This window comes from Oncorhynchus masou, chromosome 13, assembly GCF_036934945.1.
Source record: "Oncorhynchus masou masou isolate Uvic2021 chromosome 13, UVic_Omas_1.1, whole genome shotgun sequence".
NCBI classification, from domain to species: domain Eukaryota; kingdom Metazoa; phylum Chordata; class Actinopteri; order Salmoniformes; family Salmonidae; genus Oncorhynchus; species Oncorhynchus masou.
The window spans coordinates 12,720,938-12,748,437 of NC_088224.1; the positions used below are offsets into that span (position 1 = coordinate 12,720,938).

Below are 27,500 nucleotides of genomic sequence, written 5' to 3' on the forward strand. Positions count from 1 at the left end.
CTGTCTATTAAGACCCATGTCTCTGGAGTCTGTCTAATAAGACCCATGTCTCTGGAGTCTGTCTAATGAGACCCCTGTCTCTGGACTGTCTAATAAGACCCATGTCTCTGGAGTCTGTCTAATGAGACCCCTGTCTCTGGACTGTCTAATAAGACCCATGTCTCTGGACTGTCTAATGAGACCCATGTCTCTGGACTGTCTAATAAGACCCATGTCTCTGGACTGTCTAATAAGACCCATGATGTCTCTGGAGTCTGTCTAATAAGACCCATGTCTCTCGCTTTTCTCTTAGTATCCCCATTAAGTCTTTCTCATGCAGCAGTGACTCTTCCTGGGGTGCACACTAAACATCAAATACAGTACAGAACAGTTGTAGACAACACAACACAAATACAATATTACATTAAATCAAAACTAAGAAAGACATTTACTGTTAAGACAAACAAAATACTTCTTATACACTATTCACATAGACCCATTAGATATTTAGGAAATGTGCTATATCCTGTTGTGATCTTTAAAAATGTTAATTAAAGCTAAGCTTGCTGTTTGCCTAAGTAATACCTGGTGGCAGATCAGTTTGTTCTGTCATAGAAACAGTTGAAGTTAGATATTTACATACACCTTATGTATGGAAGTATGCTTGGGGTCATTGTCCATTTGGAAGACCCACTTGCGACCAAGCTTTAACTTCCTGACTGATGTCTTGAGATGTTGCTTCAATATATCCACTTAAATTTCCTTTCCTCATGAAGCCATCTATTTAGTGAAGTGCAGCAGTCCCTCCTGCAGCAAAGCACCACCACAACATGATGCTGCCACCCCCACAACATGAGGCTGCCACCCCCACAACATGAGGCTGCCACCCCCGTGCTTCACGGTTGGGATGGTGTTCTTCGGCATGCAAGCCTCCCCCTTTTTCCTCCTAACATAAAAATGGTCATTATGGTCAAACAGTTCTATTTTTGTTTCATCAGACCAGAGGACATTTCTCCATTTGTCCCCATGTGCATTTGCAAACCGTAGTCTGGCTTTTTATGGCGGTTTTGGAGCAGTGGCTTCTTCCTTGCTGAGTGGACTTTCAGGTTATGCCGATATAGGACTCGTTTAACTGTGGATATCGATACTTTTGTACCTGTTTCCTCCAGGATCTTCACAAGGTCCTTTGCTGTTGTTCTGGGATTGATTTGTACTTTTCGCACCAAAGTACGTTCATCTCTAGGAGACAGAACGTGTCTCCTTCCTGAGCGGTATGACGGCTGCGTGTTCCCATGGTGTTTATACTTGTGTAATATTGTTCGTACTGATGAACGTGGTGCCTTCAGGCATTTAGAAATGGCTCCGAAGGATGAACCAGACTTGTGGAGGTCTACAATGAATTTTCTGAGGTCTTGGCTGATTTCCTTTGATTTTACCATGGTGTCAAGCAAAGAGGCACTGAGTTTGAAGGTTGGCCTTGAAATGCCTCCACAGGTACACCTCCAATTGACTCAAATTATGTCAATTAGCCTATCAGAAGCTTCTAAAGCCATGACATAAAGCCATGTGGAGTGGTTGAAAAACAAGTTTTAATGACTCCAACCTAAGTCTATGTAAACTTCTGACTTCAACTATATATTTATAAGGCTTATTTGTTGGGCATAGAGCATATCAAAAATACCTACACGTTTCACTTTAAAACCCACCTAAGTGCCTGGACATTTCACTTTAAACCCACCTGGATTCTTCAAACCATTTCACACTCTTTAGTTGGATTTGAGTAATCTTGTTTTTCTAATATAGCAGTCTAAAATGTTTCATACTTAGCGCTGCTGTTGTGTTCCCTCAGAGGGGGATGCAATTAGAGCTTTGTTCAGCTTCGTACAGTAGGTCAAGGGTCATTGAATTATCCTGAATTCTGAAGATAATTCCCTTGATGCAGCTACAGTATGATAATACTTTGTGGAGTAATCCTGTTCTCTGACTTTTACAGTGTTCTACCTTGATTCAATTTGAGCTGATGATTAATCAGTGACAGATTGGCGTTCGATGGAGAGAGCCTCTCTGTTGGCCAATGAATCGTGACCAATTTGGCAAGTGCAAACATTGATAAACCCCCCGTCAAACCAAAGCGTAACAGCTCACTACTGTATACCAAAACAAGTGAATCACAGGCACTCTTGGTGAATCTTGTTTTCTGTCTCTGCAACGTCCTTGTGTTCCACAAATGACTTATCTACCACCATATCTCAGTACATTTACATTAGTAAAACACTAGAGCCATATGGCCACATGACAAAAACAGACAGATGGTTAGGCCCATATGCAGATGCATTCTTCAGACTTTTTTCACTACTTTACTCTGATTAGCAGTGTCTTTGAAGCATGGAAGAGGTGGGGACGAGTGTTGATGTGACTAAATATACACAGGCAGTTTATAATATCACAACGTATAACACTGCTGTAACCACTGCCAGTTGGACTTAATTAGAAGGATAATATATTCCCTATTTAGTGCACTACTTTTGACCAGGGTCTAATGAAAATTAATGCACTATATATTCAGGTGTATCTGGACACCCCTTGAAATTAGTGGATACGGCCATTTCAGCAACACCTGTTGCTGACAGGTGTATAAAATTGAGCACACCGCCATGCACACAGCCATAGACAAACATTGGCAGTTGAATGGCCTTACTGTAGAGCTCAGTGACTTTCAACATAGCACCGCCGAGTGCTGGAGTGCATAGTGAGTGCAAATCGTCTGTCCTCAGTTGCAACACTCATTACCGAGTTCCAAACTGCCTCTGGAAGCAACGTCAGCATAAGAACTGTTAGTCGAGAGCTTCATGAAATCGGTTTTCATGGCCGAGCAGCAGCACACAAGCCTAAGATCAAAATGTGCAATGCCAAGTGTCAGCTGAAGTGGTGTAAATCTCACCGCCAAAGGACTCTGGAGCAATGAGAACAAGTTCTCTGGAATGTTGAATCACGCTTCACCATCTGACAGTCCGACAGATGAATCTGTGTTTGGCGGATGCCAGGAGAACGCTACCTGCCCCAAAGTTTACTGTAGTTCCAAATGTAAATTTGGTGGAGGAGGAATAATGGTCTGGGGCTGTTTTTCATGGTTCGGGCCCCTTAGTTCCAGTGAAGACAATTCTGTGCTTCCAACTTTGTGGCAACAGTTTGGGGAAGGCCCTTTCATGTTTCAGCATGACATTGCCCCCGTTCACAAAGCGAGGTTCATACAGAAATGTCTTGTCGAGATCGGTGTGGAAGAACTTGACTGGCCTGTACATTGCCCTGACCTCAACCCCATCGAACTCCTTTGCCATGAATTGCCGACAGCGAGCCAGGCCTAATCGCCCCAAAATCAGTGCCCGATCTCACTAATGGTCTTGTGGCTGAATGGAAGCAAATCCCCGCAGCAATGTTCCAACATCTAGTGGAAAGCCTTCTCAGAAGAGTGGAGGCTGTTATAGCAGCAAAGGGGGGGACCAACTCCGTACTAATACTCATGATTTTGTAATGGCACGAGCAGGTATCCACATACTTTTGGTCACGTAGTGTATATAGGAAATAGGCTACCATTTGGGACGCATCCAAAGACAGACTGTTGATTAGAGAGACTTCAAATTCAACAATACAGTACATAATATACTTTTAATGTAGTGTAATACTTCAAATGAATGTAAAGTTAGAACGTGTCAGGACATCCAGCTATTTCTTTAAAATGATTTATTTAAAACTAAAAAATATTTATTGACTAATAATATCATATGATTATAATCCTGAGCTACTAAAACATCTGTACACGGTGGATCATTGATGTGATTCATGTATAAATATATGTCAATAAAACAGGGCTTCCTAACTGGGGCACCCGAGTGCTAGAGGCATCACTACAGACCCTGGTTTGATGCCAGGCTGCATTACAACCGGCCGTGATTGGGAGTCCCATAGGGCGACGCATCCGCTGAGGTAGACCGTCATTTGTAAATATGAATTTGTCCTTAACTGACTTGCCTAGTTAAATAAAAACATAAAACTATCCTGTGTAGAGCACTGCTTCTGGCTGTAAATGATGTATTACGAGTTTTTCTGTGGACAGTATTGCAAATTACACCTTGAAATAGGCAGGCAATATTCCGCAGCCACTTTCCCTGTGTGTGAGTCTCTCTCTCTCTTTCTCTCTGTCCCTGTGTGTAGGTGTGTGAGTCTCTCTCTCTCTCTCTCTCTCTCTTTCTCTCTGTCCCTGTGTGTAGGTGTGTGAGTCTCTCTCTCTCTCTTTCTCTCTGTCCCTGTGTGTAGGTGTGTGAGTCTCTCTCTCTCTCTTTCTCTCTGTCCCTGTGTGTAGGTGTGTGTCTCTCTCTCTCTCTTTCTCTCTGTCCCTGTGTGTAGGTGTGTGAGTCTCTCTCTCTCTCTTTCTCTCTGTCCCTGTGTGTAGGTGTGTGAGTCTCTCTCTTTCTCTCTTTCTCTCTGTCCCTGTGTGTAGGTGTGTGAGTCTCTCTCTCTCTCTCTTTCTCTCTGTCCCTGTGTGTAGGTGTGTGAGTCTCTCTCTCTTTCTCTCTGTCCCTGTGTGTAGGTGTGTGAGTCTCTCTCTCTCTCTCTCTCTCTCTTTCTCTCTGTCCCTGTGTGTAGGTGTGTGAGTCTCTCTCTCTCTCTCTCTCTCTCTTTCTCTCTGTCCCTGTGTGTAGGTGTGTGAGTTTCTCTCTCTCTCTTTCTCTCTGTCCCTGTGTGTAGGCGTGTGAGTCTCTCTCTCTCTTTTTCTCTCTGTCCCTGTGTGTAGGTGTGTGAGTCTCTCTCTCTCTTTCTCTCTGTCCCTGTGTGTAGGTGTTTCTCTCTCTCTCTCTTTCTCTCTGTCCCTGTGTGTAGGCGTGTGAGTCTCTCTCTCTCTTTCTCTCTGTCCCTGTGTGTAGGTGTGTGAGTCTCTCTCTCTCTCTTTCTCTCTGTCCCTGTGTGTAGGTGTGTGAGTCTCTCTCTCTCTTTCTCTCTGTCCCTGTGTGTAGGTGTGTGAGTCTCTCTCTCTCTTTTCTCTCTGTCCCTGTGTGTAGGTGTGTGAGTCTCTCTCTCTCTCTTTCTCTCTGTCCCTGTGTGTAGGTGTGTGAGTCTCTCTCTTTCTCTCTTTCTCTCTGTCCCTGTGTGTAGGTGTGTGAGTCTCTCTCTCTCTCTCTTTCTCTCTGTCCCTGTGTGTAGGTGTGTGAGTCTCTCTCTCTTTCTCTCTGTCCCTGTGTGTAGGTGTGTGAGTCTCTCTCTCTCTCTCTCTCTCTCTCTTTTCTCTCTGTCCCTGTGTGTAGGTGTGTGAGTCTCTCTCTCTCTCTCTCTCTCTCTTTCTCTCTGTCCCTGTGTGTAGGTGTGTGAGTTTCTCTCTCTCTCTTTCTCTCTGTCCCTGTGTGTAGGCGTGTGAGTCTCTCTCTCTCTTTTTCTCTCTGTCCCTGTGTGTAGGTGTGTGAGTCTTTCTCTCTCTTTCTCTCTGTCCCTGTGTGTAGGTGTGTGAGTCTCTCTCTCTCTCTTTCTCTCTGTCCCTGTGTGTAGGTGTGTGAGTCTCTCTCTCTCTTTCTCTCTGTCCCTGTGTGTAGGTGTGTGAGTCTCTCTCTCTCTCTTTCTCTCTGTCCCTGTGTGTAGGTGTGTGAGTCTCTCTCTCTCTTTCTCTCTGTCCCTGTGTGTAGGTGTGTGAGTCTCTCTCTCTCTCTTTCTCTCTGTCCCTGTGTGTAGGTGTGTGAGTCTTTCTCTCTCTTTCTCTCTGTCCCTGTGTGTAGGTGTGTGAGTCTCTCTCTCTCTTTCTCTCTGTCCCTGTGTGTAGGTGTGTGAGTCTCTCTCTCTCTCTTTCTCTCTGTCCCTGTGTGTAGGTGTGTGAGTCTTTCTCTCTCTTTCTCTCTGTCCCTGTGTGTAGGTGTGTGAGTCTCTCTCTCTCTCTTTCTCTCTGTCCCTGTGTGTAGGTGTGTGAGTCTCTCTCTCTCTCTTTCTCTCTGTCCCTGTGTGTAGGTGTGTGAGTCTCTCTCTCTCTCTTTCTCTCTGTCCCTGTGTGTAGGTGTGTGAGTCTCTCTCTCTCTCTTTCTCTCTGTCCCTGTGTGTAGGTGTGTGAGATGAGATTACTCCTGTTTGTGTGTGCGGAAACATTAGGGGCTGAAACAGGAAGGGAAAAAGGCAGAGTACCTTGGCTCAGGGTTAATGATGTCATTGATCATTCTCAGTGGCGATAGTTTTGTTTGTTCCTCCCGTTCCTCCAAGTCGCCAGTCAGACCAGCTAATCTTTATTCCTCCTGCTGAATTGGCTCATTTTCCCCCAGGAGAAGGTCAGCCTGAATGTCGCTGGACATAAAACACCAACAATAGGAGAGAAAACAAGTGAAATGAGTGAAACGTTCAGGGCGTTTTATCAACAGTGACACGTGCAGGCCGTTTTATCAACAGTGACACGTGCAGAGCGTTTTATCAACAGTGACACATACAGGCCGTTTTATCAACAGTGAAACGTTCAGGGCGTTTTATCAACAGTGACACGTGCAGGGCGTTTTATCAACAGTGAAACGTACAGAGCGTTTTATCAACAGTGACACGTGCAGGCCGTTTTATCAACAGTGACAAGTGCAGAGCGTTTTATCAACAGTGACACGTACAGGCCGTTTTATCAACAGTGAAACGTACAGGGCGTTTTATCAACAGTGACACGTGCAGGGCATTTTATCAACAGTGACACGTACAGGGCGTTTTATCAACAGTGACACATACAGGGCGTTTTATCATCAGTGAAACGTACAGGGCGTTTTATCAACAGTGAAACGTACAGGCCGTTTTATCAACAGTGAAACGTACAGGCCGTTTTATCAACAGTGAAACGTACAGAGCGTTTTATCAACAGTGAAACGTACAGGGAGTTTTATCAACAGTGAAACGTACAGAGCGTTTTATCAACAATGAAACGTACAGGGAGTTTTATTAACAGTGACGCATTCAGGCCGTTTTATCAACAGTGAAACGTACAGGCCGTTTCATCAACAGTGACACGTACAGGCAGTTTTATCAACAGTGAAACGTACAGGGCGTTTTATCAACAGTGACACGTGCAGGGCGTTTTATCAACAGTGAAACGTACAGGGCGTTTTATCAACAGTGAAACATACAGGGCGTTTTATCAACAGTGACACGTGCAGGGCGTTTTATCAACAGTGAAACGTACAGGCCGTTCATCAACAGTGACACGTACAGGCCGTTTATCAACAATGACACGTGCAGGGAGTTTTATCAACAGTGAAACGTGCAGGGCGTTTATCAACAATGACACGTGCAGGGCGTTTTATCAACAGTGAAACGTACAGGGCGTTTTATCAACAGTGAAACATACAGGGCGTTTTATCAACAGTGACACGTGCAGGGCGTTTTATCAACAGTGAAACGTACAGGCCGTTTCATCAACAGTGACACGTACAGGCCATTTTATCAACAATGACACGTGCAGGGAGTTTTATCAACAGTGAAACGTACAGGGCGTTTTATCAACAGTGACACGTGCAGGGCGTTTTATCAACAGTGAAACGTACAAGGCGTTTTATCAACAGTGACACGTGCAGGGCGTTTTATCAACAGTGACACGTGCAGGGCGTTTTATCAACAGTGAAACGTACAGGGCGTTTTATCAACAGTGACACGTACAGAGCCTTTTATCAACAGTGACACGTGCAGGCCATTTTATCAACAGTCACACGTGCAGGCCGTTTCATCAACAGTGACACGTGCAGAGTGTTTTATCAACAGTGACACGTACAGGCCGTTTTATCAACAGTGACACGTGCAGAGTGTTTTATCAACAGTGACACGTGCAGAGCGTTTTATCAACAGTGACACGTGCAGATTGTTTTATCAACAGTGACACGTGCAGGGCGTTTTATCAACAGTGACACGTGCAGGGCATTTTATCAACAGTGACACGTGCAGGGCGTTTTATCAACAACTAAAGCTAAATATCTTGATGTCTTGAAGTGGCGGCTTATCTCCCTGGCTTGGCTGCCATCCCTCTCTGGGAGAGCTGAGATGATAACACAAAGAGGATTTCTGAACTATTCATTAGCTTGGCAAAACAAAAAACATAGTAACAACCCAGCAACTTAAAGACATCCAAAGTCTGATTTTAGAGGCTTCATTTTGCCTCTCCCGAAACATAGGATGACCAATATCCCTCAGTGAGAGATGAAGCAGACAATGTAGCCCTACCCCGTTCCCTTCTGTTATTTGTGAAGGTAGTGGATAGAAAGTGACAGAATGTCATTGGCCGAGTAATGAATTGTTTGCTCACCGTCGTGTCCCTTAATCCATTAATTGTATAGATCATTTCTATTTGGCTGCTCAGCATGCTTGCTATAGGGTACGCTGTGCACCCAGCAGAGCTGGCAAAGCCAAGGCCCTTCATTTAGTAAGCAGTAATTGAGCTGTCAGAATGCGGAACACAGGCATGCCTAGATATACGTCACCTAGATAGAATACAGATTCTGTTTCTCTGAGCCCATGATGACACTGGCCACCCCAAAACTCAACAGTCACAAATCTCATTTCAAATCAAATCAAATCATATTATTCACATACACATATTTAGCAGATGCTATTGGTCACATTCACATATTTATCAGATGCTATTGATCACATACACATATTTAGCAGATTCTATTGCGGGTGTAGCAAAATGCTTGTGTTCCTAGCTCCAACAGTGCTAGGAACAATTCACAACATTACACACAAATCTCAAGTAAAATAATGTAGTTAAGATATATATAAATATTAGGACGAGCAATGTTGGAGTGGCATTGACTAAAATACATTAGAATGGACTACAGTATATACATATGAGATGAGTAAAGCCATATGTAAACATTATTAAAGTGAATAATGAATAGTGAATAGTGAATAATGTATATAGGGCACCAGCCTCTAAGGTGCAGAGTTGAGTAACCGGGTGGTAGCCGGCTAGTGATGGCTATTTAACAGTCTGATGGCCTTGAGAGATAAGCTGTTTTTCAGTCTCTTGGTCCCAGCTTTGATGCACCTGTACTGACCTCACAGGCCTTGGCTGGGATGGTTGATGTCCCTAATTATCTTTTTGGCCTTCCTGTGACATCGGGTGCTGTAGGTGTCCTGGGGGGCAGGTAGTGTGCCCCCTGTGATGCGGGCGGTGCAGTTGCCGTACCAGGCGGTGATACAGCCCGACAGGATGCTCTCGATTGTGCATCTGTAAAAGTTTGTGAGGGTCTTAGGGACCAAGCCAAATTTCTTCAGCCTCCTGAGGTTGAAGAGCGGCTTTGTGCCTTCTTTACCACACTGTCTGTGTGGTTGGACAATTTCAGATCATTGGTGATGTGTACGCTGAGGTACTTGAAGCTTTTTACCTTCTCCACTGCGGTCCGGTTGTTGTGGATAGGGGGGTGCTCCATCTGCTGTTTCCTAATGTCCACAATCATCTACTTTGTTTGGTTTTGTTGACGTTGAGTGAGAGGTTGTTTTCCTGGCACCACTCCACCAGGGCCCTCACATAACCTCCATGTAGGCTTTCTCGATGGTAATCAGGCCTACAACTGTTGTGTCGTCTGCAAACTTGATGACTGAGTTGGAGGTTTGCATGACCATGCAGTCATGGGTGAACAGGGAGTACAGGAGGGAGCTGAATACACACCCTTGTGAAGCCCCTGTGTTGAGGATCAGTGAATTGGAGGCATTGTTTCATGCATTCATCACCTGGGGGTGGCCCGTCAGGAGGTCCAGGACCCAGTTGTACAGGGCAGGGTTCAGACCCAGAGCCCAGAGCTTAATGATGAGCTTGGAGAATACTGTGGTGTTGAAGGTATAACTATAGTCAATGAACAACATTCTTGTCCAGATGGGATAGGGCAGTGTGCAATGCTATGGTGATTGCATCGTCTGTGGATCTATTGGGGCAGTAAGCTAATTGGAGTGGGTCTCGGTTATCAGGTAAGGTGTAGGTAATATGATTCTCAACTAGCCTCTCAAAGCACTTCATGATGAAAGAAGTGAGTGATACGGGACGATAGTAATTTAGTTCAGTGACCTTTGCCTTCTTGGGTACAGAAACAATGGTGGACATCTTGAAGCAAGTGGGAACAACAGACTGGGATAAGGAGAGAATGAATATGTCTGTAAACACTCCAGCCAGCTGGTCTGCGCTGTGCTCTGAGGACACGGCTAGGGATGCCATCTGGGCCGGCAACCTTTCTAGGGTTAACACGGTTAAATGTCTTACTCACGTCTGCTACGGAAAACGAGAACCCACATGCCTTGGGAGCTGGCCATTCGGTGGCACTGTGTTATCCTCAAAGCTGTCGAAGAAGGTGTTTGGAGCAAGACCTGTAGACCCTGCCGCATACGTCTCGTGTCTGAGCCAATGAATTGCGACTCCACTTTGTCTCTGTACTGATGTTTTGCCTGTTTGATTACCTTGCGGAGGAAACAACTACACTGTTTGTATTTGACCATATTCACAGTCACCTTGCCATGGTTAAATGTGGTGGTTCGCGATTTCAGTTTTGCGCGAATGCAGCCATCTATCCACAGTTTCTGATTCGGGTAGGTTTTAATAGTCACAATGGGAACCACATCCGCTATACACATCCTGATGAACTCAATCACTGTTTCAGTGTATACGTCAATGTCATTCTCAGAGGCTACCCGGAACATATCCCAGTCCGCATGATCAAAACAATCTTGAACCATGTATTCCAATTCGTCAGACCAGTGTTGAATAGACCTTAGCACGGGTACTTCCTGTTTGAGTTTCTGCCTATAGGAAGGGATGAGCAAAATGGAGTCATGATCTGATTTGCCGAAGGGAGGGCTGGGGGCCTTGTTGGCATCCTGGAAATTGGAGTAGTGGTGGTCGAGTGTTTTAGCGGCGCGAGTACTCCAGTCAATGTGTTGATAGAACTTCTTTAGCATTTTCCTCAAATTTGCTTTGTTAAAATCCCCAGCTACAATAAATGTGGCCTCAGGATATTTGGTTTCCAGTTTGCACAAAGTCCAGTGTAGTTCCTTGAAGGCCGTCGTGGTATCGGCTTGAGGGGGAATATACACGGCTGTGACTATATAACCAGAAATAATTATCTTGGGAGATAATACTGTCAGCATTTGATTGTGAGGTATTTTAGGTCGAATGAACAAAAGGACCCGAGTTTCTGTACGTTATCACAATCACACCATGAGTAGTTAATCATGAAACATACACCCTCGCCTTTCTTCTTTCCGGAGAGTTCTTTATTCCTGTCTACGCACTGTATTGAGAACCCAGCTGTTTGGAGGGGACAGTATATCCAGAAAGAGCCATGATTCAGTGAAACAGAGTATGTTACAGCCCCTGACGTCTCTCTGGAAGGAGATCCTCGCCCTGAGCTCATCTACTTTATTGTCCGGAGACTAAACATTAGTGAGTAATATACTCGGAAGTGGTGGATGGTGTGCACATCTCCTGAGTCGGACTAGAAGTCCACTCAAAATACCTCTTCTCCGCCGGCAGCCTCTGAGATAAGTACAATCGCCCTGGAGGGTTCGAACAAAGGATCGAATTCTGGAAAGTTGTATTCCTGGTCGTAAATGCTGGTGAGTTACCATTTCCTTGATATCCAAAAGTTCTTTCCGGTTGAATGTAATAACGCAAATAACTTTCTGGGCTAATAAAGTAAGAAATTACACAACAACAACAACAAAAATGTTGCTTAGGAGCTAGAAGCAGAGCTGCCATGTCTGTCGGCGCTATCTTGCTTCTCTATGTCCATATGTGGTTGTCACGGTGTAAATGTGGAAACAGACCAAGACACCCTAAAGCACTTTGACAGATGGAGACAGGAGGGACTAGCTAGGGAGACTGACTTTGAGGAATTTTTAATACCACTCTTCACTCATCGCTTTTGTGATACTGCTCTTATTGTGTTGACTACAGTAGCAGTGAGAGAGAGAGAGAAAGAGAGAGAAAGAGAGAGAGAGAGAGAGAGAGAGAGAGAGAAGGAGAGAGGAAGAGATAAACAAAATACACAGGGAGCGAGGGCAGTAAAGGGTTCATGACCTTATTACTATGCTACTTAGACACTGTGCTAGAGTGAGACATACAGGCTTGGACGTGGGGGGTGTGTGAGTGTGTAATCGGGTGTGTAAGCACCAAGTTACCAGACACTGTGTGAGGTCTCTGTCTACTATCAGGCCAGCTGCCTTCACCACTGGGTGCCAGGAGCACTGAGAACAAGACTCCCCGCGGTGGAGACATACACAGACACACAAACAGGCACACGCTGAAACAGAGACACACACATGCATACTGTACACACACATACTCGCTCTCTTTATCTCTCTCTCTCTCAATTCAATTCTCTCTCTCTCGTTCTCTTGCTTTTGCTCTCTCTTTCTGTCTCTCGCTGTCTCTCTCTTTCTTTCTCTTTCTGTCTGTCACACAAACAAACATATACTTACAGACATCATGCAGTCCATACACACACACACACACACACGCACAAATACACACAAACTGGCATATGTACACTACCATTCAAAAGTTTGGGGTCACTTAGAAATGTCCTTGTTTTTGAAAGAAAAGCTATTTTTTTCGTACATTAAAATAACATCAAAATTATCAGAAATACAGTTTAGACATTGTTCATGTTGTAAATGACTATTGTATCTGGAAACGGCAGATTCTTTATGGAATATCTACATAGGCGTAGGAATTTTCTAAGTGATCCCAAACTTTTGAACGGTAGTGTACATAGAGAAAGAGACACACACATACTGTATAGCCTCCTACAGCACCATACTATCACAGAACAATGCCCCTGATTCTCTCCTCCCTCACTGAACCCATTGTGTATGTCTGTTTGTGTCACAGTCCCCCAATCCCCTGTCACACCTCCAACCACCTCTCCTCCTCTCCCTTCCTCTACAAAGTTTTCCGGCACTTTCTTTCTCACCGTGGTACCCTGACCTTTAGATGGCCACTATATCACTGACTGGGTATCACCTGCGAGCCTGTTTGTTCCTGCGGCACAAACTAATTACGGAAGATGCCACTTGAAATCATGCAGAAAATTGCCTAGATCTATATATTCAGGACAGCCCAAGGGTACGCAGTGTTAATCACGCATTTCTATTTAACCGTTCATTGGTGCTCTGTTTTGTCTATCTCTCTCTCTCATTATCTCTGTCCATCTTTCGCTCTCATTATCTCAGTCTTTATCTCTCTCTATCTCTCTCTCATTCTCTCTGTCTGTATCTCTCTCTCTCTCTCTCAATTCAACTCAATTCAATTCAATTCAATTTGCTTTATTGGCGTGACGTAACAATGTACATATTGCCAAAGATTATTTTGGATATTTACAATATAAAAAATGAGAATCAAAATTGTCAACGGGACAACAGTAAAAACAATAACCAAGTGTCAAAATAATCATACATTAACAATAACAATAACAATAAGCATACAGTAGAGGACATGTGCAGGTTAATTGGTCTGTCAGACACTGTCCCTCAACTTATGGCAGGCAGCAATGTAGTGTGCTGCCAACCCACAGCTCTCTGCGTCCTCCCCCAACAGGATGGGTAGCCTACTCTCATCAGAGAGGTCTTTGAAACCTTGAATAAGGGTTTCCAATTTGGGGAAATTACACTCTCTAATTGTTTTATATATTTTACATTTTGTCAGGAAATGCAGCTCCATCTCAGGTTCTGCTGTTGTGCAGTGGTTGCACAGCCTTTCCTCTACAGGGAGCCAGGTTTTCCTGTGTCTACCCTTCTCAATGGCAAGGCTGTGCTCACTGAGCCTGTGCTTTGTCAAGGTTATTCTAAGGTTTTGATCAGTAACCATGGTCAAATATTTAGCCACAGTGTAGGGCCAGATAGCACCACCATTTTGCTTTGTGTTTGTGCTTGTGTTTCCCAATAAGAAATATAGTTTTGATTTGACTGTGTTGTAATTTGGTTTATCCTGATTGATTGGATATTCTGGTCATGAGGCTTCAGTGCGTTAGTAGAACAGGTTTGTGAACTCAGCCCCAGGACCAGCTGGATGAGGGGACTCTTTTCTTTGTTCAGCTCTTGGCATTGCAGGGCTTGGTAATGATATGAGAGGGGGTCACTGTATTTTAGATGTTTCCAAAACTTAATTGCTCTTTTTTGAGTTTTTATTATTAGTGGATATTGGCCTAATTCTGCCCTGCATATGCAATGTTTGTAGTTTTCCTCTGGACATGTAGGATAATCTTACAGAACTCTGCATGCAGGGTTTCAATTGGGTGTTTGTCCCATTTGATGGAATCTTGTTTTGCAAGTGGACCCCACACCTCGCAGCCATAAAGTGCAATTGGTTCAATGACATATTCAATTAGTTTTAGCCAAATTTTATTTCAATTTGAATTTGCTTTTTCATGGCGTAGAATGCCCTGCGTGCTTTCTCTCTCAGTTCATTCACTGCCTCATTAAGGTGTCCAGTTGAGATTATTTTTACACCTAAGTAATTGTAGTGTGTGCAGTACTCTATATATTTTGTACCAATTGAGAACTTTGGTCTAATTCCCTGAGATCTGGATCTTCTCTGGAAAATCATTATTTTAGTATTTTTGGGGTTTACTGCCAGGGCCCAGGTCTGGCAGTACTGCTCTAGCAGGTCCAGGCTCTGCTGTAGGCCTTGTGCTGTGGGTGACAGCAGGCATAGGTCATCTGCGAAGAGTAGGCATTTAACTTCTGAATTGTGGAGACTAACACCAGTGGCTTAGGATTTTTCTAGAAGACAGTGGCCAATTCGTTGATGTAAATATTGAAGAGTGCAGGGCTCAGATTGCAACCCTGACGAAGGCCCCGCCCCTGGTTAAATAATTCTGTTATTTTTTGCCAATTTTAATGCTGCAGGTATTGCCAGTATACATTGATTTAATTATGTCATGTGTTTTACCCCCTACACCACTTTCAATAACTTTGTAGAACAGTCCTGTGTGCCAAATAGAATCAGATGCTTTTTGGAATTCGATAAAGCAAGCGTATTTGTTGGTATTATTTTGGTGGACATGTTTATCTATCATGGTGTGTAGGGTGTAAATATAATCAGTTCTGCAATGTTTTGGTATAAATCCAATTTGGCTTTTACTCAGGACATTGTGCTTATTAAGGAAGATTAGAACTCTTACATTTATCATACTACAGAAAACCTTCCCCAGGTTACTGTTCACACAAATGCCTCTGGAATTGTTAGGGTCAAATTTGTCTCAGTTTTTAAAGATTGGGGTTATGAGTCCTTGATTCCAGATGTCAGGGAAATAACCTACACTCAGGATCAAATTAAACAGTTTTAATATAGCCAATTGAAATGTTGCACTAGTGAGTTTGAGCATCTCATTTAGGATGCCATCAGGTCTGCATGCTTTTTTAAATTTCAGAGCCTGAAGTTTCTTATAGAGCTCCTGGTCAGGAATTGGGGAGTCCAATGGATTTTAATTGTCCTTTATAGCTTTTTCTAATCCATTCAACTTCTCATGAATTTGGCGATGTTCTGCGTTTGTGTCGATTTGAACAGTGTTGTAGAGTGTTTTAAAATGGGTTGTCCATTGGTCACCATTTTGTATCGCTAATTACTCTTGTTTAGATTTTTTTTGTTTTTTCCAATTTTTCCAGCAATTGTTTTTGTTTATGGATTAATTAGTGTCAGCTGCTTGCTGTTGTACTGTGCCTTTTTGGTTCTGAGTGTTACGTTTATAGAGTTTTAAAGTCTCACAGTAATGAAGGCGTAATTCACCATTATTTGGGTCTCTGTCCTTTTGGTTGGAAAGTGTTCTAAGTTTTTTCCTCATAATTCTACAATCTGCATCAAACCAGTTGTCATCTGTGATCTTTTTGTTTTGTTTTTTATCAATTTCAATTGTGCTTCCTCTGCTGTTTGCCTGAATATATAGTTGATGTTTTGTACTGCTAGATTGATGTCTTCTTTGCTGTGAGTGAATGTGCTGTCCAGAAAGTTATCTAAGAGTGTCTGGATATTTTGGTTCCAGGTTGCTTTCTGGTTTTCTTCTGTGCTGTTTTGTGCCCATCTGTATGAATTTCTGATGTTGTACAGCTGACTGGGCTGTGAATGTCTGATGTTGTACAGCTGACTGGGCTGTGAATGTCTGATGTTGTACAGCTTACTGGGCTGTGAATGTCTGATGTTGTACAGCTTACTGGGCTGTGAATGTCTGATGTTGGACAGCTTACTGGGCTGTGAATGTCTGATGTTGTACAGCTTACTGGGCTGTGAATGTCTGATGTTGTACAGCTTACTGGGCTGTGAATGTCTGATGTTGTACAGCTTACTGGGCTGTGAATGTCTGGTTGTTTCCATGTCTGTTCTTTTGAGGAACAGCGTAATTTGGCTGTGATCAGACAGAGGTGTTAGTGGCTTGACAGTGAATGAGCTGAGAGAGAAGGGGTCAATGTCTGTGATCATATAGTCTACTGTACTGTGGCCAAGAGGTGGTGAATCTCCCCAAATAGTTTCTGGTGTCCTTTGACAGCTCATTGGTCTTCGCCATAGTGGAGTTTGGATTGTGACTGTTTGAGGTTGTGGACAGGTGTCTTTTATACTGATAACAAGTTCAAACAGGTGCCATTAATACAGGTAATGAGTGGAGGACAGAGGAGCCTCTTAAAGAAGACATGACAGATCTGTGAGAGCCAGAAATCTTGCTTATTTGTAGGTGACCAAATACTTATTTTCCACCATAATTTGCAAATAAATTAATAAAAAAATCCTAAAATGTGATTTTCTGGATTTTATTTCTCATTTTGTCTGTCATAGTTGAAGTGTACCTATGATGAAAATTACAGGCCTCTCTCATCTTGTGGGAGAACTTGCACAATTGGTGGCTGACTAAATACTTTCTTGCCCCACTGTACATTGCGGGGCAATGTGTACTTAAGGAACACATATTCTTCTGTCAATACAAGTTATTTTTTTCAGTTTTAACCAAATGTGATATCGACCAATTTTTAGGGGAACAATTAGTTGTTGTATTTCAGATTTGTACCAAATGATCAATCCTCCAGAGTCTCTGCCTCTATTGACATAGCTCTGTTTCTGTGATGGCACAATTTTCTCTCTGTAGCCTGTGGGGCAGTGAGTGACAATGTCAGCCTTAAACCATGTCTCCTGCAGAATGATGACGTCAACATCTTTAAGATTTCTGTTGAACTCCAGTGGTAAACTCTTCAGTCCAAAGGTTGATGAGTTTAGGCCCTGAATGTTCTACATGCTGACTGATAGGTTGATGAGTTTAGGCCCTGAATGTTCTACATGCTGACTGATAGGTTGATGAGTTTAGGCCCTGAATGTTCTAAATGCTGACTGATAGCAATTTCATGTTGCAAAGAGAAAGAATAGCAGTCAGAAATACACTAACTACTAACTAATAAGTTGTTAAGAGTGAGATAAACAGGATAACAGCTAACATTCTTTCTGTTGCATATATATAAATATTCGTATTCATTGAACAAGTAAATTCTAGTACAATAGGTGTGTGTGTGTGTGTGTGTGTGTGTGTGTGTGTGTGTGTGTGTGTGTGTGTGTGTGTGTGTGTGTGTGTGTGTGTGTGTGTGTGTGTGTGTGTGTGTGTGTGTGTGTGTGTGCGTGCGTGCGTGCGTGCGTGCGTGTGTGCGTTTAGTGCAGATATATTGGAGGAGCTGTTTCTCTCGCTCTCTCTGTCTGTATCTCTCTATCAATTCAATTCAAGGGGCTTTATTGGCATGGGAAACATGTGTTAACATTGCCAAAGCAAGTGAGGTAGATAATATACAAAAGTGAAATAAACAATAAAAATGTACAGTGAACACATACATAAGTTTCAAAACAATAAAGACATTACAAATGTCATATTATATATATAGAAAGCCCTTCTTGCCTTGTCTCTCATATCGTTCACAGCTTTGTGGAAGTTACCTGTGGCGCTGATGTTTAGGCCAAGGTATGTAGAGATTGTTGTGTGCTCTAGGACAATGGTGTCTAGATGGAAATTGCATTTGTGGTCCTGGCGACTGGACCTTTTTTGGAACACCATTATTTTGGTCTTACTGAGATTTACTGTCAGGGCCCAGGTCTGGCAGAATCTCTGCAGAAGATCTAGGTGCTGCTGTAGGCCCTCCTTGGTTGGTGACAGAAGCACCAGATCATCAGCAAACAGTTGACATTTAACTTCAGATTCTAGTAGAGTGAGGCCGGGTGCTGCAGACTTTTCTAGTGCCCGCGCCAGTTCGGTGATATACATGTTGAAGAGGGTGGGGCTTAAGCTGCATCCCTGTCTCACCCCACGGCCCTGTGTGAAGAAATATGTGTGTTTTTTGCCAATTTTAACGGCATAATTGTTGTTTGTGTACTTGGATTTTATAATGTCGTATGTTTTCCCCCCAACACCACTTTCCATCAATTTGTATAGCAGACCCTCATGCCAAATTGAGTCAGTCTTTTTTGAAATCAACAAAGCATGAGAAGACTTTGCCTTTGTTTTGGTTTGTTTGGTTGTCAATTAGGGTGTGCAGGGTGAATACGTGGTCTGTTGTAAGGTCATTTGGTAAAAAGACAATTTGACATTTGCTCAGTACATTGATTTCATTGAGGAAATGTACAAGTCTGCTGTTAATGATAATGCAGAGGATTTTCCCAAGGTTACTGTTGACGCATATTCCACGGTAGTTATTGGGGTCAAATTTGTCTCTACTTTTGTGGATTGGGGTGATCAGTCCTTGGTTCCAAATATTGGGGAAGATGCCAGAGCTAAGGAGGATGTTAAAGAGTTTTAGTATAGCCAATTGGAATTTGTTGTCTGTACATTTCATCATTTCATTAAGGATACCATCAACACCATAGGCCTTTTTTGGGTTGGAGGGTTTTTATTTTATTCAAGGTGATTGGAGTATCCAGTGGGTTCTGGTAGTCTTTAATAGTTGATTCTAAAATTTGTATTTGATCATGTATATGTTTTTGCTCTTTATTCTTTGTTATAGAGCCAAAAAGATTGGAGAAGTGGTTTACCCATACATCTCCATTTTGGATAGATAATTATTTGTGTTGTTGTGTGTTTAGTGTTTTCCAATTTTCCCAGAAGTGGTTAGAGTCTATGGATTCTTCAATAACATTGAGCTGATTTCTGACGTGCTGTTCCTTGATTTTCCGTAGTGTATTTCTGTATTGTTTTAGTGATTCACCATAGTGAAGGCGTAGACTCAGGTTTTCCGGGTCTCTATGTTTTTGGTTGGACAGGTTTCTCAATTTCTTTCTTAGATTTTTGCTTTCTTCATCAAACAATTTGTCATTTTTATTCACTTTCTTCGGTTTTCTATTTGAGATTTTTAGATTTTTAGATTTGATAGGGAAGCTGAGAGGTCAAATATACTGTTAAGATGTTCTACTGCCAAGTTTACACCTTCACTATTACAGTGGAAGATTTTGTCTATGAAGTTGTCTAAAAGGGATTGAATTTGTTGTCTGATTGTTTTTTGGTAGGTTTCCACACTACTTTCCTTTCATCTATAGCATTTCTTAATGTTACTCAGTTCCTTTGGCTTTGATGCCCCATGATTGAGTATTGCTCTGTTCAAGTGGACTGTGATTTTGCTGTAGTCTGGTAGCGGTGTCAGTTGGCTGACTGTGAACGCTCTGAGAGACTCTGGGTTGAGGTCAATGATAAAGTAGTCTACAGTACTACTGCCAAGAGATGAGCTATAGGTGTACCTACCATAGGAGTCCCCTCGAAGCCTACCATTGACTATGTACATACCCAGCGTGTGACAGAGCTGCAGGAGTTGTGACCCGTTTTTGTTGGTTATATTGTCATAGTTGTGCCTAGGGGGGCATATGGGGGAGGGAATGCTGTCACCTGCAGGCAGGTGTTTGTCCCCCTGTGTGCTGAGGGTGTCAGGTCCGGTTCTGGCATTTAGGTCACCACAGACTAGTACATGTCCCTGGGTCTGGAAATGATTGATTTCCCCCTCCAGGATGAAGAAGCTGTCTTCAAGTATGGGGATTCTAGTGGGGTGATATAGATAGCACACAGGAGGACATTTTTCTCTTTTAAGATAATTTCCTTTTGAATTCCTTCGCCAAATGTAAAATGTTCCTGTTTTGATTAATTTAATAGAGTGAGTTAGCTCTGCTCTATACCAAATTAGCATCCCCCCTGAGTCCCTTCCCTGTTTCACACCTCTCTGTAACCTAGAGGGCAACCAGTGGGTCCGTCTCCTCTATACCAGGTTTCTTGCAGGATGACAATGTCTGTATTACCGATTTCTTTGGTGAAGTCCGGGTTCCTGCTCTTTAGGCCAAAGGCAGATGACCTCAGGCCTTGGATATTCCAGGATGATATAGTGAAGGCTTTGTGTTCCATAAAGTGTCCGATGTTGTTGGTCGTGGTTTGGCCTCAGGCCAGTAAGTGTGAGCAGAGCCTGCTGAGCATCTGGTACATGCCATTGGCTCGGGCTAGTGTAAGAGTCGGGGTTGGGCCTGTTTGCCCGCTCACTACCTGGGCGTATGTGTGACTTCCATGTTGAGGCCCTCTTGCGGGGGTGGGGTGCATGGGATGGGCAGGAGTGGCATAGGTCTGATCTGAGGGGGCCTAAATGGGGTATGGGCATGGTTAACGTGGGGAGGGGTGTTGATTGGTTGGGGTGGGGGTGGGGGTGTGGATGTGTCTGGGGGTGCTGTGGTCTGGATGTAAGTCCTCTTGGAGTGGGTCCTCTATGTGTAGGTCCAGGGGGTGGTCCCGCAGGTCTGGGAGAGTGACTTGCTGGTCTGGGTGGGGTGTCTATTGATCTGTTCCTCCTGTGTGAAGTGTTGGGGATACGTTTGAGAGTGATGTCCTTTAGAGTCCGGGCAAAGGTGGGCACTGCTGCCTTGTAGAGGTGGACCTGGTCATAGAGGCTGTTCAAGTCCAGGGTGGAGTGGTGGGCCAAGAAAACATTTGGTTTTGAGGCACAGTCATGGGAAATACTTGCGTTTACCCGCTGTATTGTGGCAGGGTGGAAGTTTTTTTGTGGTAGCAGGGTGGAGATAACCACTTGAGCATTGGGGAAAGTAGAAGAAGCTTTTTCAATCACTCCCTTCAGTGCTGTGGCCAACCTTTCCTGCTATGCTCTCAGGTCGTTTGTGCCTGTGTGTATTATTATGTGGCTAGGTGACCCTAGTTGGTCCTCAGACAGAAGGTCTAGGGAGCTGGGTGTATTATTATGTGACTAGGTGAACCGAGTTGGGCCTCAGACAGAAGGTCTTGGGCGGCTGGGTGTTTGGACACCAAAGTGTTTGGACACCAAAGAAACACTGTTTTTGGGAAAAAGTTTTATATGTTATATTTTATATTTCATATTTTATATTATATATTTTATATTATATATTTTATATTTTACATTATATATTTCCCATTTGAGTCCATAAGGAGTACAATCTGTGTCTCGTGTTTGTCCTCAGTGGGTGTGGGGGGTTGTCAGAAGGGCTAACAGGGTGGCTGACAGGGGGGGGGTGCTCAGAGGCAGTGTGAGTCGCTGGACTTGGGGTTCTTCATTTGTCTGCTCTGCTGTGATGTCGACTCTATGGTCAGGGTCTGGTGTGGACTGTTCTGCTGTGGTGTCGAGACTTTTGTTGGGTGCTGAGCTGGGCTCTTCTGCTGTCTTCTCTGTGTGGGTGGCCACCTCTAGTGGGTTGCTCTCTGTCACACGCCATCCCCCTCACCCTCTCCTCCAGCAGTCTGATCCTCTCTTCTAGTGCTCTGTTCTTCTCCTGTTCCTGCTCTTTCTTCTGTTGAAGTTGTCCCACCACTGTCCAGAGTGCAGATATGTCTCTCTCCACCTCCAGCACTCCGGGTCTGGTTAAGAGGGTGTTGTGCTTGACTGTTGTCTGGGTCTGTGCTGACTGGAGTGTCATCACCTGCTGTTCCAGCTCCACCTACCTTACCTCCAGCTGGGTGAATTTTTTCTTCATTTCAATGAGGGAGTAGTACTCTGTGCTGGGAGGTTGACTGGGGGTTGCTTGTCTGTGGGGTTATATAACGAAGAGGTCTAGTCTGACCCGCTCGTGGTGGGGGTATCTTTATCAAGGGAGAGCTTCTCCTGCTGGGCTCATTCTTTAATTAGGTGAAAGTCCAGCTGAAACTGTTTGCGGTTACCCTGTACCATTACTGTTCCGGACTTATAGAGATTTATATTAGCTGACTCAGAGTCCTCGTTGTCAAGTATCCTGAGTTTCCACCCCTCGTTTCCACCCCCTCTCTTAACAGAGGGGTAGTGTGTTAATATAGCACTGTGCCATGCCAGAGGATGGTTTGTGTGGAAGATAAGGTTGCTGATGTTCCCATTTTTGTAATAGTCTGCAAAAAGTCTCTCCTGATTTTCCATAAGGAGCTTCATTTTGTAATCTTTTCTTGCCTTATGATTCTTTACATACACAGGGTACTGTATTTTAATTACATCTGAACAGCGGGAGGCAGCTTCTAAGGCCTCTCCATTTGGTTAGAGTAGACTGTTTGACTCTCCTGACATTGTTGGGCTAATGGGCTTGGCAGAATTATGTTAGAATTCAGTCCTTATAAAGTAATGTAGTGTATTTTTCTTCTTGGCTTTTGGAAATAGAATATAGTTTCATACTAAACATTACTCACTCAGTTCCAGATTGGGTGGTGTTTTCAGGTGTCTGTTGTTTTCCAGAGAGTTTGCTGTATAGAATGATAATCCTTGGTAGTCTTCCAGGTAATTCCGTAATTCCGTCCAAAATCAGGTTGTAGGTTTTGAGTTTTGATTTGAAGTGAGGGTTATGTTGTAGAGGGTAGCATCCTGTATGTGTTCCTGACAAAAAAAATCCAATTATCTAACTTTATCTAACTATTTTTTGAAGAAAATGCTGAAAAATGCAGGAGCTCATCTGATCATGACCTCTGCTCTGATCTCTCTCTCTCTCTCTCTCTCTCTCTCTCTCTCTCTCCCTCTGCCCTCTCCTCTTTCCCACCCTCTCTCTCTCTCTCTCTCTCTATTGCTCTCTCTGTCTGTATCTCTCTCTCTGTCGCTTTCTGTTTCGATGAGGATCTGTTATTGCTCTCCGATAATGAGATTGTAATAGGAAGTGTGTTGCTTTTATTCAAAAGAAAATGCTAATTAGCAAAGTCGTATTGTGAAGAGGAAATCTTACTTCCACAATGAGCTCGTTGCTCTCAATGTTTCTTAATGCTATTCTCCCCCTGTGCGCTAGCTGATGCTGGTTAGACAGTTGATTGACTCCATGTCTATTATTTCCTATACAGATTATTTGAAACATTAGCGTCAGAATTCGGGAATTAAAGAGACCGTGCCATTTGTTTTATTGTCGCTTACCAGGTCAAGGATATTAGAACCTCTAAAGTGGCAGTAGTTCACATCTTATCATGACCATGACTCTGACATGATAAATACCCAGGAATGACTTTATCAGCTGCCTGGCTCACTGGCTCGTAGTACCACCAAACACTTCCTCATCTCCCCTGGAAAACAGAGAAATAAAGCAACAAATAATGTTAATAAGGCAGAGAGTGACCCGGATGGTTTTTACTTCCTGTTTTAATCCTATGGCTACACTCTAATTTTTACTTCCTGTTTTAATCGTATGGCTACACTCTAATAGGCTTCCAGTCAAATCAAATTGTATTTGTCACAGGCGTCAAATACAACAGACCTTACAATGAAATGCTTACATACAAACCAACAATGCCGTTTTATGAAAATATCCCCCAAAAAAGTAAGAGATAAGAATAACAAATAATTAAAAGCAGCAGTTAATAACAATAGCGGGGCTTTATACAGGGGGTATCGGTACAGACAGAATCAATGTGAGGGGGCACCGGTGTCGAGGTAACTGAGGTAATATGTACATGTAGGTAGAGTTATTAAAGTGACTATGCATAGATAACAACAGAGAGTAGCAGCAGTGATGTAGATGGGGGGGGTGCAAATATTCTGGGTAGCCATTTGATTAGCTGTTCAGGAGACTTATGGCTTCAGGGTAGAAGCTGTTTAGATGCCTCTTGGACCGAGAGTTGACGCTGCGATACCGCATGCCGTGCTAGTACATGACAACTGGAATCATAGCTTAAGGTTCATGGTTTTCAAAAGTAGCACTCACGAACAACGACGTCCATTTCATATGATATATTACGTTGTTTTTTTGGGGGGGGGTGTTATGTTACAAGACTGGGCAGGCACCGTGTTATGCTGTGGTGCGCACAGTGTCCCCAGTGCGGGTGCATAGCCCGGTGCGGTACATTCCAGCTCCGCGTATCGGCCGGGCTAGATTGAGCGTCGAGCCAAATGCCATGAAGCCGGCTCTACGCATCTGGTCCCCAGTGCGTCTCCTTGGGCCGGCTTACATGGCACCAGCCTTGCGCACGGTGTCCCCGGTTCGCCTGCATAGTCCAGTGCAGGCTATTCCACCTCGCCGCACTGGCAGAGCGACCGGGAGTATTCAACCAGGTAAGGTTGGGCAGGCTCGGTGCTCAAGAGCTCCAGTGCGCCTGCACGGTCCGGTCTACCCAGTACCACCTCCACGCACCAGCCCTCCGGTGGCAGCTCCCTGCACCAGGCTTCCTGTGCGTGTCCTCGGCCCAGTACCACCAGTGCCAGCACCACGCACCAAGCCTTCAGTGCCCTCGCCTGTTTAGCGCTGCCAGAGCCTTCCTCCTCTCCAGCGCTGTCGGAGTCTCCCGCCTGTTTAGCACTGCCAGAGCCTTCCTCCTCTCCAGCGCTGCAGGAGTCTCCCGCCTGTTTAGCGCTGCCAAAGCCTTCCGCCTCTACAGCGCTGTCGGAGTCTCCCGCCTGTTTAGCGCTGCCAGAGAATTCCTCCTCTACAGTGCTGCTGGAGTCTCATGCCTGTTCAGCGCAGCCAGAGCTGCCAGTCTGCATGGAGCAGCCAGAGCTGCCAGTCTACATGGAGCAGCCAGAGCTGCCAGTCTGCATGGAGCTGCCAGAGATGCCAGTCTGCATGGAGCAGCCAGAGCTGCCAGTCTGCAAGAAGCCGCCAGAGCTGTCAGTCTGCAAGAAGCCGCCAAAGCTGCCAGTCTGCAAGAAGCCGCCAGAGCTGCCAGTATGCAAGAAGCCGCCAGAGCTGCCAGTCTGCATGGAGCAGCCAGAGCCGTCATTCAGCATGGAGAAGCCAGAGCCGTCAGTCTGCCAGGATCTGCCAGTATGCCAGACTCTTCCAGATCTGCCAGTCAGCCAGACTCTTCCAGATCCGCCAGTCAGCCAGGATCTTCCAGATCCGCCAGTCAGCCAGGATCCGCCAGTCAGCCAGACTCTTCCAGATCCGCCAGTCAGCCAGACTCTTCCAGATCCGTCAGTCAGCCAGGATCTGCCAGAACCGCCAGCCAGCCAGGATCTGCCAGAGCCACCTACCTGCCTGAGCTTCCTCTCAGTGCTGAGCTTCCTCTCAGTGCTGAGCTTCCTCTCAGTCCCGAGCTACCCCTCAGTCCAGAGCTACCCCTCAGTCCCGAGCTACCCCTCAGTCCCGAGCTGCCCCTCAGTCCCAAGCTGCCCCTCAGTCCAGTGGGGTCCTTGGTGAGGACTACCAGGCCAAGGTCGGCGGCGAGGGTCGCCTATCTAAGGACGCGAGGAAGATGGACTAAGACTTTGTTAGAGTGGGGTCCACATCCACTCCTGCCTGTTCAGCGCAGCCAGAGCTGCCAGTCTGCATGGAGCAGCCAGAGCTGCCAGTCTGCATGGAGCAGCCAGAGCTGCCTGTCTGCATGGAGCTGCCAGAGTTGCCAGTCTGCATGGAGCTGCCAGAGCTGCCAGTCTGCATGGAGCAGCCAGAGCTGCCAGTCTGTAAGAAGCCGCCAGAGCGGCCAGTCTGCAAGAAGCCGCCAGAGCTGCCAGTCTGCAAGAAGCAGCCAGAGCTATCAGTCTTCAAGAAGCTGCCAGAGCTGCCAGTCTGCATGGAGCAGCCAGAGCCGTCAGTCAGCATGGAGCAGCCAGAGCCGTCAGTCAGCATGGAGCAGCCAGAGCAGCCAGTCAGCATGAAGCAGCCAGAGCTGCCAGTCAGCATGGAGCAGCCAGAGCCGTCAGTCTGCCAGGATCCGCCAGTATGCCAGACTCTTCCAGATCCGCCAGTCAGCCAGACTCTTCCAGATCCGCCAGTCAGCCAGGATCTTCCAGATCCGCCAGTCAGCCAGGATCTGCCAGTCAGCCAGACTCTTCCAGATCCGCCAGTCAGCCAGACTCTTCCAGATCCGTCAGTCAGCCAGGATCTGCCAGAACTGCCAGCCAGCCAGGATCTGCCAGAGCCAACTACCTGCCTGAGCTTCCTCTCAGTGCTGAGCTTCCTCTCAGTGCTGAGCTTCCTCTCAGTCCCGAGCTACCCCTCAGTCCAGAGCTGCCCCTCTGTTCTGTCATGCCCTGGTCTTAGTATTTTGTGTTTTCTTCATGTATTTAGTCAGGCCAGGGTGTGACATGGGTTTTTGTATGTGGTGTGTTTTGTATTGTTTTTTTTTCACATGTATTGGGATGGTAGCTTAGTGGGGTGTTCTAGGTTAGTCTATGGCTGTCTGAAGTGGTTCTCAATCAGAGGCAGGTGTTGATGGTTGTCTCTGATTGGGAACCATATTTAGGCAGCCATATTCTTTGAGTGTTTGGTGGGTGATTGTCCTTATGTCCTTGTTTCTGTCGTGTGTTAGTTTGCACCAGTATAGGCTGTTTTGGTTTTCGTGTTACGTTTGGTGTTTTCGTATTGATTTGTGTTTTCCTTGTTTCAGTAAAATATGAATCACAATAGCCACGCCGCATTTTGGTCCGACTCTCCTTCGCATACAGAAAACCGTTACATATATACTGTACATTACAGAAGACTCAATTTTAACAAAACTGTTTGACATAGAAACACTGGATTTTCTGAGGTAACAACAACAACAACAAGTTTAAATATTAATACTATTCCTCCCATGGGGCCACTAGAGGGCAATTTGGTAATTTGACTGCAGGAAACAAATCTGGTTCAGATAGCAGCAGGCAGAATCTTTAAAAGTATAATTCTTGGTAGGAATCTTAGGGCCATTCAACCTGACTTTCTCTATGTTCTGCCGATATTTCATTAATACGAGCACTCAATGTGAGCCAAAACCGCAGACATAAAGTGCCGTCACACACGCACACGCACACACACACACACACACACACACACACACACACACACACACACACACACACACACACACACACACACACACACAGTGGCATTTGGGATCATCTGTCTCTAATTAACCACAACTTTTGTGTTTGCCAGGTTGTTAAATGTCAAAATGTTAAATGAATAACCATTATTATTTATTTCTCTCTCCTTCTCTTTCTCTCTCTCCATCTCTTTTTATTTTTGTTACAGTGAAAACATGCGGCTCAAATCTTCAAGGTCCTGCTGGAACATTCACTTCTCCCAACTTCCCCATCCAGTATGAGTCCAATGCTCAGTGTGTCTGGATTCTCACCGCCACCAACCCCAACAAGGTAGGCTGGACTAACCAAAC

General features: G+C 44.7%; 1 protein-coding gene across 3 annotated transcripts in view; it reads left to right on the forward strand.

Moving 5' to 3' along the window:
- Positions 1-27,500, forward strand: part of LOC135551748 (CUB and sushi domain-containing protein 3-like) — an 826,047-nt gene that overhangs the window by 429,884 nt on the left and 368,663 nt on the right. For all 3 annotated transcript variants that reach the window (XM_064982949.1, XM_064982950.1, XM_064982951.1), the window contains one exon: positions 27,359-27,480. In XM_064982949.1, the coding sequence (XP_064839021.1) occupies positions 27,359-27,480 (122 nt within the window). The remainder of the gene's footprint in view (positions 1-27,358; positions 27,481-27,500) is intronic.